Source organism: Aethalodelphis obliquidens, unplaced genomic scaffold (assembly GCF_003676395.1).
Source record: "Aethalodelphis obliquidens isolate GAN/ISIS:26980383/991018 unplaced genomic scaffold, ASM367639v1 scaffold6, whole genome shotgun sequence".
In the NCBI taxonomy this organism is placed as follows: domain Eukaryota; kingdom Metazoa; phylum Chordata; class Mammalia; order Artiodactyla; family Delphinidae; genus Aethalodelphis; species Aethalodelphis obliquidens.
The window spans coordinates 75,362,986-75,379,279 of NW_020837950.1; the positions used below are offsets into that span (position 1 = coordinate 75,362,986).

The window sequence follows — 16,294 nt, forward strand, 5'->3', positions numbered from 1 at the left end:
CCCCGGGGCTGGGGGCCTCGGCAGCTGACCCCCAGCCCTCCCCGAGGAGTGGCGCCCCCGCTGTCGGCACTAGCCTCGCCTGGGCGGCTACACTTCCCGGGTCCGATGGCAGCGCTGGGAGCCGTGTCCGGGGGACCCTCCCCGGGAGACGTTGCCGAACGTCCCGGAGGCGGGGACACCCCGGGCTGGGCGTTGTGTCCTCACGCGGCCGGGGACCCCAGGTGCCAGGTGACACCCCCAGCCAGGTGGCCCCGCACCCCAGCCGCCCTACCCGGCGGCCCCTGCGTCCTCGGAGCCCCGCCGCAGCCAGGCCCTCGGGAGGCGCTCGCCCGCTTACCGGCCCCGGGCGCCCGGCCCTCCCTCCGCAGCGCCGCCGCCCCCCCAGCTCTTGCCCGCCTCACTCGGGCTCTGGGTGCCGCGGCGCCGGCACAGAGAGGCGTCAGGGGGCAGCTGGGATGTGCCGCGACCCGGGGTGGGGGCCGAAGGGGGTGACGGCGCTGGAGGCCGCCCGCCCCTGAGCGCGGGCGCCGCGGCCTTAGCGCGCAGCCCAGGCAGGGCCCCTCCCTGCCGACGGTGACCAGACGCCTGTCTCCAGCCTCAAAAGGGCTTGAAGCGCTGAAACGCCACAACACGAGGGACCTTAAACACAGGACACTGAGTGAAAGGAGGCCGTCAAAAAGAGCAAATGTGTGATGCCACTTGGACAAAATGTCCAGAAGGGGCAAACCCACAGCAGAGGGAAGGGAAGGGAAGCGCCTGCAGATGGGCACAGGGGTTCTTTCTTGGGGTGACAGACGTGACCTAGAATTAGAGGTGGTGGTTGCCCAACCTCCTTACTGTATTAAAACGTTGAGTTGTACATTTTGAAAGGGTGGCTCTTGTGGTATGTGAATTACATCTCAATAAGTAGCTATTGAGAGAAAGGAAAAGAAAGAAGGAAAAAGACAAAGATGAATTAAAAAAACGACACAAAAAAGAGAGAGGAAGTGGCCACCCGCCCTCTCTGTGCCCAGACCTCAGGCCTCTGGTTTGCTCCGAGCAACCAAGAGCTGCTTCCCTTCTGCAGCTACAGGGTAACTGTCTCCTGACAAAACGAGGCCCGACTCTTTCCAGCTCCTCCCAGCCCTGTGCGGCCCAACTCCTAAGAGCTGTCCCTGCCCCGACCCAGGTTGCCCAAGATGCTTGTGTGGCCCAGTCCAGCCTTGTGCCCGCACCACCTGAGCCACCTGCCCACCGCCCTCTGGTGTCAGCTGATGGATGGTGGTCTGTCCTTTCACTCACTCGGGCCAATGACCTTGGAGTCCCGCTGGACCCCTCTTCCTCTCACCCGACTTGGAAGTCCAGACAGGCCCACTTTCAGAACGTATTCAGAATCTGAGCACTTTCCGTCACCCACAGCCACCAGCAGGTCCCTGCCACCATCCCCCTCAGCGGGTCACTGCAGTCACCCCTGCCCACTCCGCCCTCAGACCCCTAGGGTCCATTCACCTTGCAGCAGCCAGAGGGACCGTCTAGAGGCTAAGGTCAGATCATGTCACCCCTTCGCCCCTGCAGTGGCTCCCATCCCAGAGCAAAGCAAAAGCCTTTATCAGCCCACGGGGCCTTCCTGGTCTGTGCCGGCCGCCCCACCTCCTCCCTCCTGCTCTCCCCTCATCCCCGCAGCCATGTCAGGCTTCCTGGAGCCACCCCGTGCCTGGAAGTCTGTTCATCCCACCCCAGCACTTTCTCCTGCAGCCTGTCGCCTCCCTTGCTGTGACAAGCCTCCCCTCGCCCCGCCCCCTGCCCAGCCTGCCTGCCCTTTAACCTCCTGTACTTTGTCTCACAGCGCTTACAGCTCTATCTCACACTCACAAGATTACAGGCTTGTAATCTTATTACTAGGTTATTGGGGTTTTTCCTCTTCTGCTCTCAGGACATATGCTCCGTGAAAACAGAGATCTTTGTCTTGTACCATGATGCCAGGCACACAGTAGGTGTTCCACACTCGTTGAATGTTGAATCAGTAAATAAAATTAGCCAAGCTGAACTGTGGTGAGAACTAAAAAGATACTGTAAAACAACCAAAGCGGATGTTTCAGGATGCTAACCCCCAAGCAGCGTGAACGTGAAGAAGACCACTCAAGGCACGTCATAATCAAATAGTGGAAAACCAGTGACAAAGACGCACCTTAAAAGCAGTCTGAGAGAAAAGGCGTGTTGCAAAGATAAGAGAGCCGCAGATTTCTCGCCTGAAACAACACAAGCTCCAAGACAATGGAGTAGAACCCTTGCAGCAGTAAAAAAAAAAAAAAGACACTGTTAACCTTGAATTGTATGTACAGTGAAATGTCCCCCCAAAACTAAACTAAGGTGAAATAAAATCATTTTCAGACAAATAGAAGCTGAGGGAATTCATCACCAGCAGATCTGTGGTGGAAGAAATGTTACAGGAAGGTCTTCAGAATTAAATCAGAATTTAATGACAAAAATATCTGGAAAATCTCCACGTATTTGGAAATTAGCCAACAGACACCGAAATAGTCCGTGGGTCACAGAAAAAAATCACAAGGGAAACTAAAATGTTTTGAACTGCATGAAAATGAAAACAACGTTAAAACATATGGGATGTTTATGTTAGAAATGAAAGGCCCCAAATCAGTCATCTAATCTTCCCCTCAAGAAGCTGGAAAAAGAACACTTAAACCCAGAATCAGTGGAAGGAAGAAAACGAAAAGAGCAGAAATCAGTTACACAGAAACAGTCAAACAACAGGGAAAATAATCCAAAAGGTGCTTCTTTGTAATAATCTATAAAATCGATAGAAAACTGACTCTAGCGAGACTGATCAAGGAAAAAATAAGGAGAAGCCAATGACCAACAACGGGCATGAGAGGGTACATCACTACATGTCCTACAGACATTACAAAATAATAGAGTACGTCATAGATCATGTGCTTAGCAAAGGCCTAGCAGAACAGATCCAGGATACATTAAGAATATAACATACCAAGTGGGATTTATCTCAGGAATGCAAGGTGTGTTTAACCACTCAAAATCGAAAAATGTAATTCTCCATGACAACAGAATAAAGAAGTATCATATGGTAATTTCCTTAGACAAACTAAAGAACATTTGACAAACTTCAACATCAGTTTATGGTAATAATTTTCAGGAGACCCCCTCAACCTGATAAAGAACACCTAGGAAAACCTACAGCAAGCATCACCCTTAACAGTGAAAGAGAATGCTTTCCACCCAAGATTGGAAACACGGCAACGGTGTCCACCCTCCTGTTTAGCCCTGAGCTGGCGGCTCTGGCTGGTACAAGAAGGGAAGAAAAAGAGAAGCAAGGCATGCGATTAGGAAGAAAGAAGTAAACTGTCTTTATTTACATATGATACAGTTGTGTACATAGAAAATTCCTTAAAATTTACCAAAAAGCTACTAAGATTAATGAGGGAGTTTAGCAAGGTCACAGGATACAAGGTCAATATACAAAATCACTCTATGTCTGTCTGTTACCATATTGGAAATGTTGGAAAGGTAAATTTAAAGATTAAGTTCACAATAGCGTTGATCATGAGATAGGGCTTCCCTGGTGGCGCAGTGGTTGAGAGTCCGCCTGCCGATGCAGGGGACGCGGGTTCGTGTCCCGGTCCGGGAAGATCCCACATACCATGGAGCGGCTGGGCCCGTGAGCCATGGCCGCTGAGCCTGCGCATCCGGAGCCCGTGCTCCGCAACGGGAGAGGCCACAACAGTGAGAGGCCCGCGTACCACAAAAAAAATAAAATAAAAAGATCATGAGATAATTAGGGTTAAAGTAACAAAATATGTGCAAGGTATGTACACTGAAAACTATAAAATGTAAATGAGAGAAATGAAGGTAGATCTGAATAAACATGTGGAGAGACAGCCTGTGTTCACGGGTTAGAAGACTCAGGACTGCCGATTTTCAAGTCCCTGTTACAGACTGAATCGGCACCCCCTCCCCCAAACCCATATCTCCGTGTGACTGGAGGCAATTAAGGTTAAGTGAGGTCACAAGGGCAGGGCCCCGATGCAGCAGGACTGGTGCCCTCCTGGGAGGACACAGGGAGAAGGCGCCGGATGGGGTCTCGCTAGGACCCAACTACCAGCACTGTAGTCCTGGACCTCTGGCCTCCAGGACCGTGAGGAAATATCCTCCTGTCTCAGCCGCCCAGCTTGAGCAGACTAAGACTGTTCTCAAATCGATCTTGAGATTCTACGCAATTCCAGTTTAAATCCCAGCGGACTGTTTTTTTTTCCCGGTAGAATTTTAAGAGCTGATTTTAAAATTTACATGTGGGTGCAAGGGAGGTAGAGCAGCTGACACAATCTTGAAAACCTAGAAAATAAGTAGAACAAAAGGGACTCGCACTCCCTGGTTTCAAGAATTCCATTGAAGTTCCTGTGACTGAGGTGGAGTGTGGCGTGAGGACATCCAGAAGGGGACCCAGACAGAGAGTCAGGGGATGGTTTTCCCAAAAAAGGAGCCGCCATCATTCAATGGGGACAAAGTCTTCTGATGTCGGAACAACAGGGTAAACACACTGGGGAGAAACGATCCTCAACCTCTCCCTCGGACCACACACACGGGTTAATTTGTGATGTATCACAGACCTAAACATAAAAGCTAACACTAAACCTTCTAGAAGATATAAGAGAATGTCATTCTGATGTTGAGATAGGCAAATATTTCGCAGAATACAAAAAGGCATTCACCATAAAAGAAGAAATTGATAAATTGAACTTGACTAAAATTAAAACCTCGGCTGATCAAATGACAGTGTCAATAAAGTGTATGTACATATTTCTGACAAAGGGTCGGTAGCCAGACTGTGTCATGAATCCCTACTAATGAAGATAACCGGTAATCCAATGATGAAGGGGCAGAAGGCTTGACGGAGTTATGACTAACCTATCAGCGGGTAGTGAGGCAGACCCAGCCCAGGAAACGCAGAGCACAAACACACATAGCAAAGAATGAGGTGGGGCGCGCGGAGGGGCGTGGACCGTGTGGCCACTCCAGGAAGTCCTTGGTGGCTGCGACGGTAAACCCGTGACGACACCAGGACACAGGGACTCTACTTCCAGGTTTTTACCCAGGAGAGAAGAAGGAATGTCCAGAGACGGGGGTGCCAACGTCCCGGGAAACGCCTGTGTGTCCATGGCCGGGTGGACAACCAGGCCGGGTGCGCATGGGGAAGCAGCGGCCCACAGAGACCACGGGAGTTTCTGGGTGAGACAAGTCAGGGACCAAGAGCTCAGTCCGTGATTTGATTTTAGTGAAGGCAAAACTCACCTGAGTTATGAAAACTGGAGTGATGGCTGTGTGCTGGGCAAGCAGACAGTCTGGAGGGGCCGGGAGCGCTGGCCCCCGGGCCCGCTGGCTAATGTGTGTGAACACTTATTTAGCAAAACTCATCCAGCTGTTGACTTACGATCTGTGTTTCCACACATACCATTTTCACAACTAAACAAGCCCACAGGGAGTGGGTGCTCACAGCCGACAGCACGTGCAGTCCACGTGGAACGCCGGGCACCGGCGGCAGTGTGAGCGGGGGGGCCCATGCCGGCCAACCGTCTATCTAGCAAAGGTAACACAAGACCGGCACTCCTCCCACAAAACACGTGTGTGTGTTCAGCAAAAGCCACGTACAAGAGCGCTCCGGGCAGGTTTATCTGGAAACAACCAAGTGTCCACCAGTGTGTGGACGGGAAGTCACCCTCCACACGTCCAGTGGGACGCTGCACACAGTGGAAAGGATGAGCTGCCCCTGCCCGTGGGCGAGCCACCCAGGGAGCCGACGGTAGGGTTCTGTTTTCACCAAGTCTGAGAACCGCTGAGCCACTCTCACCAAGAACCACCGCTGCTGGAACACTGGCCTGGGAAGGACCCGGGGGCAGCCCTGAGGGCCCGCTGGCCCTCGGGCCACACGCACGAGCACGCGTGCAGAAATTCATCCTCGTGTGTGTGCTCAGTTAAGACCTACTTCTACAGAAAGGAAAGGGCAGGAAGGCAGGCAGAGAGGATGGGGATGGGGCCAGCAGAGACCCCGCTGCTCCCTCCCTCGGTGCAGGTGGCGGCAAGGAGCCCATCGCCCCGCGGACAGCTCTGCCCCGCACCCCTGCGGAGCCGGGAGCCCACGTGTGCGCTGGGGCCTGACTGGTGGCAGATGGGCACGGGGAGAGCCACTCGGACGGTGCTGCCATCCTCGGCCCCCACTAAGCAGAGCACACGGCGACGACCTGGAGACCGTGGTCTCTGGGATGTGGACCCCGGGCACAGGGTTCGGCGTGGGCGCCTGGCAGAGGAGCAGAGAGCTGAGACCAAGGCTGGGAGCCACAGCGGCCAGCACCCAGCAAGCAGCCCGGGCGGGTCAAGGGTCGGGGAAGCACAGCAGTGAGGTCAGGAAGGAGGCCAAGGAACCCAGAAGGCTCAGCCGACATGGCAGAGAACAGGCGTGAGGGAGAGGTTAGCAGGGGCCGCAGAACCCAGCGCCGGTCCTAGCAGGAAACGTCTGCAGGAACGACGGGGACAGAGATTCGCAGCACAGAGCACGCCTGAAGCCAGGTGCTGGGGGCCTGGTGGAGCTGGTGGCCCTGCCCCGACCAAGCCGGAGTGGCCTCCAGCTGCTTCTGAGCCCCATTTGGCCACAGTGACAGAAGCTGTGTGAATTAAGAAGAGGAATTTGCCGAAGGGTACTGGGCAGCTTCTGGACTGCAGGGGGCCGAAGCAGCGGGCAGGGGAGGGCCCTCCACCGAGGCACGACCTGCTAGGCAGAGGGGCTCATGCGGTCGCCCGCATCCTAACCCTGAGCCCCCTTGCCGCGCCATCCCTGCCGAAGTTCAGCGGGGAGATCTGAGCAGCGGCCCCTCCTCCCAGCCTGGCACCTTCTCAGCAGGAGACACGCTCTGCTTCAGGTGCCTCAAATGACCCCAGAGGGACCCCCAGTTACCAGGTGCTGCTCGGGGGGGCAGCGGTGAGGCTGAAGGGGCCCTGGGGCAGGACTCTGGGACGCAGCTCACGTGGGAGCAGCTCTCCGCCAACCCAGGCCCCACCCCGGACCAGCGGCCAGGTGGCAGACACCACCGGCGGGGTGGGATGTGCACGCGGAACAAGAAGTAGAAACCCTTTCATTCCCGTGTCTTACATTTACATTTTATTAGCTAATCAACATCAACATGCAAAAATAAGCGCTGAATACAAACCTCTACAATATGGTTTCGTGTAAACTACGATGGTTCATCTGATTTGGAAAGTCATCGGTGCTTACTTCAACTGAACTATTATTGGCTTCTGCAATGAATAGTGTTTAGAGCTAAAGTTACGGAGCCGTCGGCAAGGCCTCTGCAGACCCCGGTCCAGTGGATTTCCACGGATACATTCTCAGGCGGGAGATAAGGCGGCACGAGTGACATGACACCGAGCCTACACACATCCTAACACAGCCCCGTGGGCGCGGCTGCAGGCAGGCGGCGGTCCTGGAGGCCGGCCCCTCCCGCGGTGCTGGCGTTTTGGCAGCAGCTCTACAGAGAAGTGACAGGGTCCCTCGTGGCACCGAGTGGCCGCAGGGCAGTCTGGCATGGCCACCAACGCTCCCGGGCCACGGCCGAGGACTAGCCTGTCCCCCGGGGTTCCTCGTTAGCAAAAGGGAGGGAACTGTGAGAACACGGGGAAGGGATCAGTTCCTATGGTGAAAGGTTCTAGCCTCCCTCCGCGTGGTCAGTCTTTAAAGAAGTTTCTCTGAAAGGGGAAAGCGCTTCAGAAGCGTCGAAGAGCTGACTTGTTACAAACTCAAGTACGAGCTTGTTAAATCTTACTTCTTCTCTTCCCAAGAGTGTTTGTCGTTGCTCACTGATCTTTGGTCGCAAGAAACAGAAAGGCAGGCAGGCAGGGGCCCGCAGCCGCCCGGGTGCGGCGACCCGCCTACATGATGTACACCTTCTCGGCCTGGGAGAAGTGGAAGACCTCTTTGGTTCTCGGGCAGACGACTTTATCATCCTGCCGGATAGACAGCAGGGACTGAAAAGAAAGACCAGGCGCATTAAGACGGGCCAATATGGTTTAAATCAACGTCTCTATTAGAAACCCACAGAACCAAGGCTCGGGAAATAAGTCACTGCATTTCGGAAAAGTTACTTCCGGCAGGTACCCCTGCCCTAGGCCTTCAGGGCCCAGCCCTGCTAGCCCCGCCCCACCCTCTGACCCCGCCCGCTCTCCCTACAGGCCTCGCCCCTCCCTCCCGCAGCCCAGGCCCCGCCCTCACGTTGTAGCCGTAGACGTAGCCGTTGGGCAGCATCATGGGCGGGTTGTTCTCGTTCATGACGTCCCCCGAGATCTTGCAGACCAGACGCGAGTTGGCGCAGTGCGCCATGGGCAGGGGCTGCGCCAGCTTGTTCAGGGAGCGGCTGCACACTGGGCAGTCGGGGCTCCGCGAGCTGCCGTCCTCCTTGTAGCACTGCCTGCGCGCGGGTTAAGGAAGGCGGGGGCCGGCCGAGGTTCTAGGGGGTCCCCCGGGCACCACGGGGGAGGCTGTTCCGAATGGCTCGATCCGTGGAGTTTGGGCAGGTTTCCACTGGGCACCCCCTCCCCCAGTCTCAACACCGTGGGGCTGCAGTCCAGTTAAGGCACGGGCCTGAAGCCGGGGGATGCAGCGCCCGTTTCAAGGTGGAGAACGAGGGCGCTAAGAAGCGGGGTCTTGGACCCCAGCCCCACACTAAGAGGGGCACACGGGGAGCCACTCCCAGCGCGAAGGATACGGTGTCTTTATGGCCGAGAGGCCGGCCTGCAGGGTGAGTGTGAACACGGAGTTGTTCCCCAGCTGGTGCAGCCGGTAGTTGTCGTACCGGAACTGCTGGATCAGCATCCGCCACCGGGCCGGGTCCAGCAGGTCCTGGAAGAAGCGGGGCAGAGTTGGGGTGACAACAGCAAACAAACGCGACTCTTCATCCCTGCAGATGAAAGGTGACGGGAGGAAGAGTCACCCCACTAACACGCAGGCGGCCCGCGGCGAGCCCGCTGCTGAATCGCTTTCTGGGACACCGACTCGCTGGGCGGGGACTCGGCTGCCCTAGAGCACGTGTCCTGCGGCCTCGAGGCAAGTCAAGGACTTGGGGCTGCAAGGCCAGCTCAGCACGGAGCGAGCAAGAGCCTCTTGCTAAGAGCATTAAGGTCTGAAAGGAGAAGCCTTATTCCTGGAAACCACTTACTAGAAGAGAAGATTAAATCACGTCCATGCCTAAAACCACCCAGGTTTAGACTCAAGAAGAGAGCGCAGGGAGGGAGGGGGAGACACACACACAAAAGCACAGCCAGAGGTTCTGTGTGAGCTCCTCAAGAGTCCTGGCGTACGGTACACATCACACTCCAACGTTTAAGAAACGCTTTTAATATTTCTTCTATCCAAGTCCACGGAGAATGAGGTCCACACCCGGGGCTGGCACTGCCCAGTGCCGACTCCGAGGCCCTGCGCAGCCTCTGCTACAGCCGCCTCTCAAAACAAAACACTTCGGCCTGTTCCCGCCGTGAGCCGTCGGGACACGCCTGTGACTTCCCACCACGAGGGACGAGGGTTTCGCTCCCTTAACCAGGCTGCTCCAGCACGTTTCAGGAGTATCTGCCCCCCTGCTCCTGCTTCCAGGACACTCCACTGTCCCAGCTCTGTTTCTGTGTTTCCCGCACCCTAGATCCCCCGCTTGCTCTGGGCCGAGGTTCTCCTGTGTCATCTTGGTCTTCTCTTTTGTGCTGCTCAATCTGTCTGACCAATCTTCATGGATGGGAGGCTGTGTGGAGAGCTCTGCCCCGGGGAGGGGTGGCCTGCCGTGGCGGCTGTGGCTTCCGCCCTGGCCCGGAGCCCATTCTGAGGCTCGGCCCTCCTGTCCACAAAGCCATGATGGCAGCACTCGCCTGGCTCTTTACAGCCCCTGCAAGGCCACATCGGGGAGGGAAGGGACACGCTCCGTGCCCTCCTGAGCTGGCCATCTCGCCCCCAAGGGCAGGCCGGCCTTTCCTGCACTTCTAACAACTCTCCAGAGCAGGAAGACCAAACGCTGTGAGTTGAAACCTGAGTTTAGACCTGAAGATCTCTGTGACCTGCTGACTTATATTCCCAAACACTGCAGAAGGCGTGAGTTCAGTCCGGGCGACACGCTTCCGGCCACCTCCCGAAGGCCTGCGCCACACGCTCTGGGCGGCAGGGGCCGGGTCTGCCAGGGGCCCCACAGAACTCTGCGGGGCAAACACTCAGGGCCTTGGACAGAGACCAGCTTCAAGGCCTGGAGCACAGGGCTGGCTCACCACACAAAGAAGGGGCTTTACCCTCTCCCTGCACACGCTGAAATGCTGAGGCCCAAGGCGATGGTCAGGGAGGCCCTCTGGGAGGGAATGGGGTCACGAGGGTGGAGCCTCATGAAAGGGATCAGTGCCCCTCTAAGAGCTTCCAGAGCGCTCCCGACCCTTCCGCCACGGGAGGACATAGCAGAAGGCTGCAACTCGGATGAGGGCCTCACCAGACCCCACTGGCACCTGATCTTGGACTTCTAGCCTCCAGAACCATCAGCAATACATTCTGCTGTTCACAAGCCCCCATCTGTGGTGTGTTGTTGCAGACGCCAGAGGGACTAAGACAGAAACCTGCTACCGGAAGTGGATGCTTTAGGAAACAAATACCTAAACACGGGGGTGTGGCTTTGGAACTGGGCAATGAGCAGCAGCTAGAAGCTTGGAGGTGATGCCACACAAAATGGACCATTAAAAGGTGGGCCCAGGAGGAGGAGGGGAGAGCGGCAGGGAGCGCCCCAGGCTCCGCAGAGAAACCTAGGAGCTGTGGACTGTCAAGGCCACTGTGATGAGGCCTCAGATGGAAGAGGATCATGTCACTGGGAACTGGAGGGAGGGCTCCTTGTTACGAGGTGTGCCGAGCCTGGCCGAACTGTGTTCGTGGACGGGGGAGCTGTGGGTGATGAGCTGTCTCTGAGCAAAGTGCTGAAGGTGCGGCTCGGCTTCTCTTGAGTGTTTATAACAAAAACCAGGAAGAGAGGAATGACTTAAAGATAGAATCGTTCATCAAGAGGAAGCACAACTTCAGGATGTGGGAAACCCTGTGCACACTGTAAACACTGAGACAGGCTGCTGAGGAGAGACCAGTGGTGGGCGGCACCCAGGACTCAATGGGCCACCCCAGAGAAAACAGCCAGTTTGAACCTCAGGGGAAGGAGAAGGGAAGGAATGAAGGGGGGCTGTCAAACTTCTTAGGTTTTACAGGACAGGACTTGTGGTGTTTTTCCAAGAGAAGGTTCAAAGGTCATTAGGGCGGCCCCCAGGTTTCAAAAGGACCACAGCTGTGGGGGGTATGCCCCTGCCCAGACCCACATGGAACCTCAAGGTCAAGGAGAGCCACCCAAGGGGGAGGGACCGAGGACAGATGTGCCCAGTGATCCTGGCGCAGGGAAGAGAAAGCAGATCAGGAGCAAGCGAGGTCAGGAGAGACACTGGCAGAGCCGTGCAGAGGCCCCGGCCTGTCCAGCCCTGACCAGGCACTCCAGAGAGCGGCGCCCCGGGGAGGGGAAGGGAGCGGTCAGGCACTCGGAGCTGCGCTTTGCAGCTGATGCGCTTCGGGAGGTTTTCTGATATAAGCTGTTTTTGGTTTTTTGCGGTACGCAGGTCTCTCACTGCTGTGGCCTCTCCCGTTGCGGAGCACAGGCTCCGGACGCGCAGGCTCAGCGGCCATGGCTCACGGGCCCAGCGGCTCCGCGGCATGTGGGATCTTCCCGGACCGGGTCACGAACCCGTGTCCCCTGCATCGGCAGGCGGACTCTCAGCCACTGCGCCACCAGGGAAGCCCTGATATAAGTTTCTTTTACCAGCATAATGGGAACAAGACGGGAAATGTGACCCTGGGTCCCACGAACCAGGCCCAAGACGGGAAACGAACAAGTCGTGCGTGGGCCACGCTCGACTGTGGCAGTGACTACAGACCAGACCTTACGAGCGCCCGGGGCCCCCAGGCGCACCCTACCTTGTAGGGGGAGATGTGCGTGTCCGGCGGGAATGCCAGCATGCCCATGACCTGGCGGACCTCGTCCAGCTGGCTCCCTTCGGCCTGACTGAAGTGCTTTCTCGCGTGTCTGGAAAAGGACAGCGCGGCCTGTTGAAGTCTGCGCTCCCAGCGCAGGGAAGCTGAGCTCGGCTCCACGGTAGCTGTGGGATCCTGGGCCCCGCCCCCACCCAGACACGCGGAAAGCCTCGGTACTCAGGTACCCCCTCCTCTAGGGAACGGGGACGGGCTCCGAGGCACCAAGTACAGAATCCCACCTAGAGAACACCCAGAGGCAGTGCCTGAACGCAAACGGTACCTGCCCGAGCCCTTCCAGGTGACCCTGGGTGCCACGAACCGGGCCCAACGACATCCATGGCACCCGGATCCGCCCCGCCCCGCCCCTCCTCCTGCACAGCCCCTGGGGCCCCAGAGAGGGTCCAGCCTCCCGCCTCTGCAGTGACCCCCAGAACAGCCTCACTCGCGTCTACCGATCAGACCCGGGGCGCTGAGCCCTGTCTGTGCAGGTGGAAACAGCAGGAGGGGGCGGGGACCCCTGCCGCCACGCCTGCACTCCAGCCTCCTTCCCTGAGGCTCCCCGTGGAGAGCAAAACTGGCCCCGCCCACCCTCTAACCACCACATCCTGGGCTGGGAGCCCCCCAGCCCGGCGCCCCATGCCTCCAGGAGACAGAGCTCAGGGCGCCAGGCTGAAGCTGCAGCAGCGGAAGGACCGACACAGCTGCCCAGGGCTCTCTTGCCCTGGGGACACTGTGCTCCCCGCTGCCCACAGCCTGACCTGGGACGGCCATTTGCTCCAGGGACCACGACGGGAAGAGTGCGGTGGAGGCCTGGCCCTGTCGGGGGCGCCCGTGGCCTCACCCCCGCTCAGCAATGGGAGAGAAGCAGGGCAGTGCGTCCCTGGGCAGGGCCCAGCCAGCCAGAGAAGACCTGCCAGACACCCGCCCTGCCTGCCCCAAACCAGACCGGGAGGGGACCCGAAACGCCTGCCCCGAGAGTCAGGAGAAAGGCCTACCTCACAGCATCCAGCCTCTTGTTCTGCCGGATGAGCTCAATGAACTCCTGGATCCTGAGGCTGAACTCCAGGCAGCTCTGAGGGTGAAGACAAGACAACGGGCAGCTTACACGGGGTCACCGGAGCCACGTGCCAGCTTGAGGCCACGCGCACAGCGACAGCCGCTCCGAGTCGCCAGGGAGGCAGGGCTGCCACTGAAACCGCGATCTCAATCACAGTCGTGGCTTTCTGGGCCCGGCCCCTCCCAGCGCAGCCTCGGCCAAGCGTGCCCCCGAGTGCGTCCCTCGGGCCAGGCCGGGGAGGGCAGGGAGGGCCGGCAGGCGGTGCTGGGGGCGAGAAGCAGCGTGGGCCGTCGGCAGCGCAGAGGGCGGTGGTTAACCGCACAGACAAGCGGCCCAGTTCCTGTAAGTCAGCGAGCGTGCGCCCTCCTCTACCTCCAGCCTCGCCGGCCGGCAGCCCTCAGCCACACGGGGCACCTTCCACCGCCAGGCGGCTCCGGAGCCGGGCAGCGTTGAGGCCTGGGCACCCGGTGGGTGGGAGGGAGGGAGCGCTGGGTGCGGACCCTCAAGGTGGGGGCCGTGAGAACTCCGAGAGAATGCTCCAGGCAGAGGGATGAGCCAGTTCAGAGGCCCGGGGTGGGGGGGTGGGGGGCCTGGGGCACTTGGCCAGGACCAGGTGAAGGAGGCAGAGGTAGCGAGAGCCAGTCAGGGGCTGGTTCCTGGAAGGGGCAGGAGCCCCAGGATTTGCCAAGGGTGCGGGGGGGCTGGGGCTGCTGTGCCAGGAGGTGGCCGTCTCCCAAAGGTGTCACCTGGGAGGCGTAAGTCCCAAAGCTCCACGGGAGACTCTGCGGGCGGCTAATGGGGCCCCAACCAGGGGGGTTGCTTGTATGGGAGCCCAAACTAACTTTGAAATCTTGGCGATATCAATCCAATTGGGGCTAAAACCCCTGCGGTTGGGGGTAGAGGGCAAGCAGGCAAAGTGAACTTTCATGACCTAAGGTGAAAAACCTGGATTATTTTACAAGAGAAGTAATTTAGATGATCACATCTCGAACATGGTTTCCACCAGAGACAGAATACCTGGAATTAACAGAACAGGACGCAAACCTCACTGTCACTGCCACAGCGCCCAGGTCGCAAGATGGCGTGAACGGTGCTCTATGCCTGACGCTTCAACTCAGGTTTGCCAACCCCGCGACTCCCCACCCAAGCCCCGGCGTGCACACTGCATTCTGGGGAAGCGCCTGGGCCGGACCCTGGGAGGACACCCTACACAAAGCCCCCAGCCCCGCCCCAGGGACACGGGGTGAGGCCGGGCTGACTTGACCACCAGACCGTGCTGCCCAGGGCATCCGAGGCACGGCAGAGATGCAGAGAGCCACTTACCTGGTGCCCACACATCCACCCCACAGGTGCTCAGGGAAGGCGGTCTCCCAGCCCGAGCCCCACTCCCTGCCCTCTGCAAGGGGGACTAAGCCCTGGGCAGCAGTCTGTCCTGACCCCCGACTGGCTGGGGAAGGGCGCAGGCCGCCTGGGCGGTGCCGCACAAACCAGTGAGGAGGACACGTCCCCTTCAGAGGCCAGACCAGCAGGGCCGAGACGGGGAGCATTGGGGAGAGGCCCCGCCTGCCTCCGGGGACCCGGTGACTGCTTCCGCTTGGGGCCGCCGGTGGATGTGCAGCCGAGGAGCGTCCCGGGTAAGCGCCGGGCCACAGCTTTACACAACTGACACGTGGAAATGTGTTGCGTTATTTACGGTGGCTCTTTGCTCTCCAGGTTAACCTTCAAACAGTCCGCTGAGAGGGAAGCAGGCGGTCACACTCCACGTGGACGGCTACGATCTGGGTGACGTCGTGTGCTGCTGGCTGAACACGCCCCGTGCTGTCTGAGAAAGGCGTGGCGTTCTCCCATTTATGACCCCTTCCGAGTTTGCAGACACGCAGCACACACGCTGCTGCCTCTGTTAGCCTGACGTGTCCAGAGACCCAGGTCAACTCCGGAGACTTTCCTTGCTGCGCCTACCCTTGGATGTATTTCTCAACTGCGGGAAACGTGGGTCTCAGAGTTTCTTTTCTCGTCTAGAATCTCATCACTGCTCTGAGGGATCCCTGGCATCTGGCACGGGCACCCCTGACCCCCCGCCCCAGCTCCCTCCCCTCCCCGGCCTGCGAGTGTGATCTAGTGCAGGAGCTCACGTGTGCCCACACATGTACGAACTGTACAGTGCCTGCGCACTGACTTGTGTTCAGACGCTATCTTGTACTGAGCACGTTCCGGTGGCATCAGGTTGTTCTCCAAGTGCGCTTCTGGACGACTACTTATGCTCCTTCAAGTTACACGGCGAGGTCACAGGAATGTACCATCCGTGGATTCGGCCCCTGCCAGCCCGCCCCTGGTAGCTGCAAGGCCCCCGCTTTGACCCGGCCCACGTGGTGTGCCCTGGCCAAGCAGCAGTGTTCTCTGGGAGGGAACAGGGCTTGCAGAAACCGCCTTTCGCGACCGGAGGCCTATTTCCTCCTGCCCTGGTCCCCACCGAGCGCACAGCCGTGGGGTGGAGCAGGAGAGCGGCGCGTGTTACATACCAATTCTGGCTTGCCTTTTATGGTTTCCAAGCCAAGGTCCTCACTCTCTCTAGGGGAGCCACTGGCCACTCTACTTTTCCGTCCCGTCTTCGCGTCGTGCTCGCTTTGGCGGCCCTGAGTGGCAGAGAGTGTCACCCTTGGCTGGTGACTATGTGCACACGACAAGCTCAACGGGGCGGGGTTAGAGGCACTCAGTGTAGAACACAGAAGACAAAGTTTTTCTGACAGAGGCAGGAAAGGTTAATACAATCAAGCATTTCTGCAAGCCCTAAGGCAAATGACACCTTTCAGTAAGCATGTTTAAATTCTGCAATTTACGTTTAAGTGCCTATTTTTAAAGCTGCTTGTGGGTCTCAAGAAAGGCTGTATTGGAGAATATCCCAGCCTGGAACTCTGCACCCTGGCAGGCGGGTACCCGCTCCCACCGGCTTCCCCACGTGTGTGTGGGCCAACCCGGCGCCAACCCCCCCCCCCCACCGCGCAGCGGCCACGCGCAGCGCAAGCCCGGTCAACACCTCGTGCTCAGAACTTCTGGCCAAACCGTAATGCAGAGGGGGTGCACTTTTCTGGGATTTTACCTAAAACCCAAACGCCACCCCCAATAAAACCCCAAAACCCATACCAAACCCAATAATCCTC

General features: G+C 58.1%; 1 protein-coding gene across 4 annotated transcripts in view; it reads right to left on the reverse strand.

The window, feature by feature from the left end:
- Nucleotides 1-7,142: 7,142 nt before the first annotated feature.
- MAEA (macrophage erythroblast attacher, E3 ubiquitin ligase) overlaps nucleotides 7,143-16,294 on the reverse strand; it is a 31,074-nt gene continuing 21,922 nt past the window's right edge. For 2 of the 4 annotated variants that reach the window (XM_027103971.1, XM_027103974.1), the window contains exons 5-10: nucleotides 15,656-15,769; nucleotides 13,075-13,151; nucleotides 12,023-12,131; nucleotides 8,766-8,899; nucleotides 8,273-8,468; nucleotides 7,143-8,028 (exon numbers count right to left, since the gene is read on the reverse strand). In XM_027103971.1, the coding sequence (XP_026959772.1) occupies nucleotides 7,933-8,028; nucleotides 8,273-8,468; nucleotides 8,766-8,899; nucleotides 12,023-12,131; nucleotides 13,075-13,151; nucleotides 15,656-15,769 (726 nt within the window). In that variant the 3' untranslated portion in view covers nucleotides 7,143-7,932. The remainder of the gene's footprint in view (nucleotides 8,029-8,272; nucleotides 8,469-8,765; nucleotides 8,900-12,022; nucleotides 12,132-13,074; nucleotides 13,152-15,655; nucleotides 15,770-16,294) is intronic. The other 2 variants (XM_027103973.1, XM_027103975.1) reach the window with 2 other exon arrangements.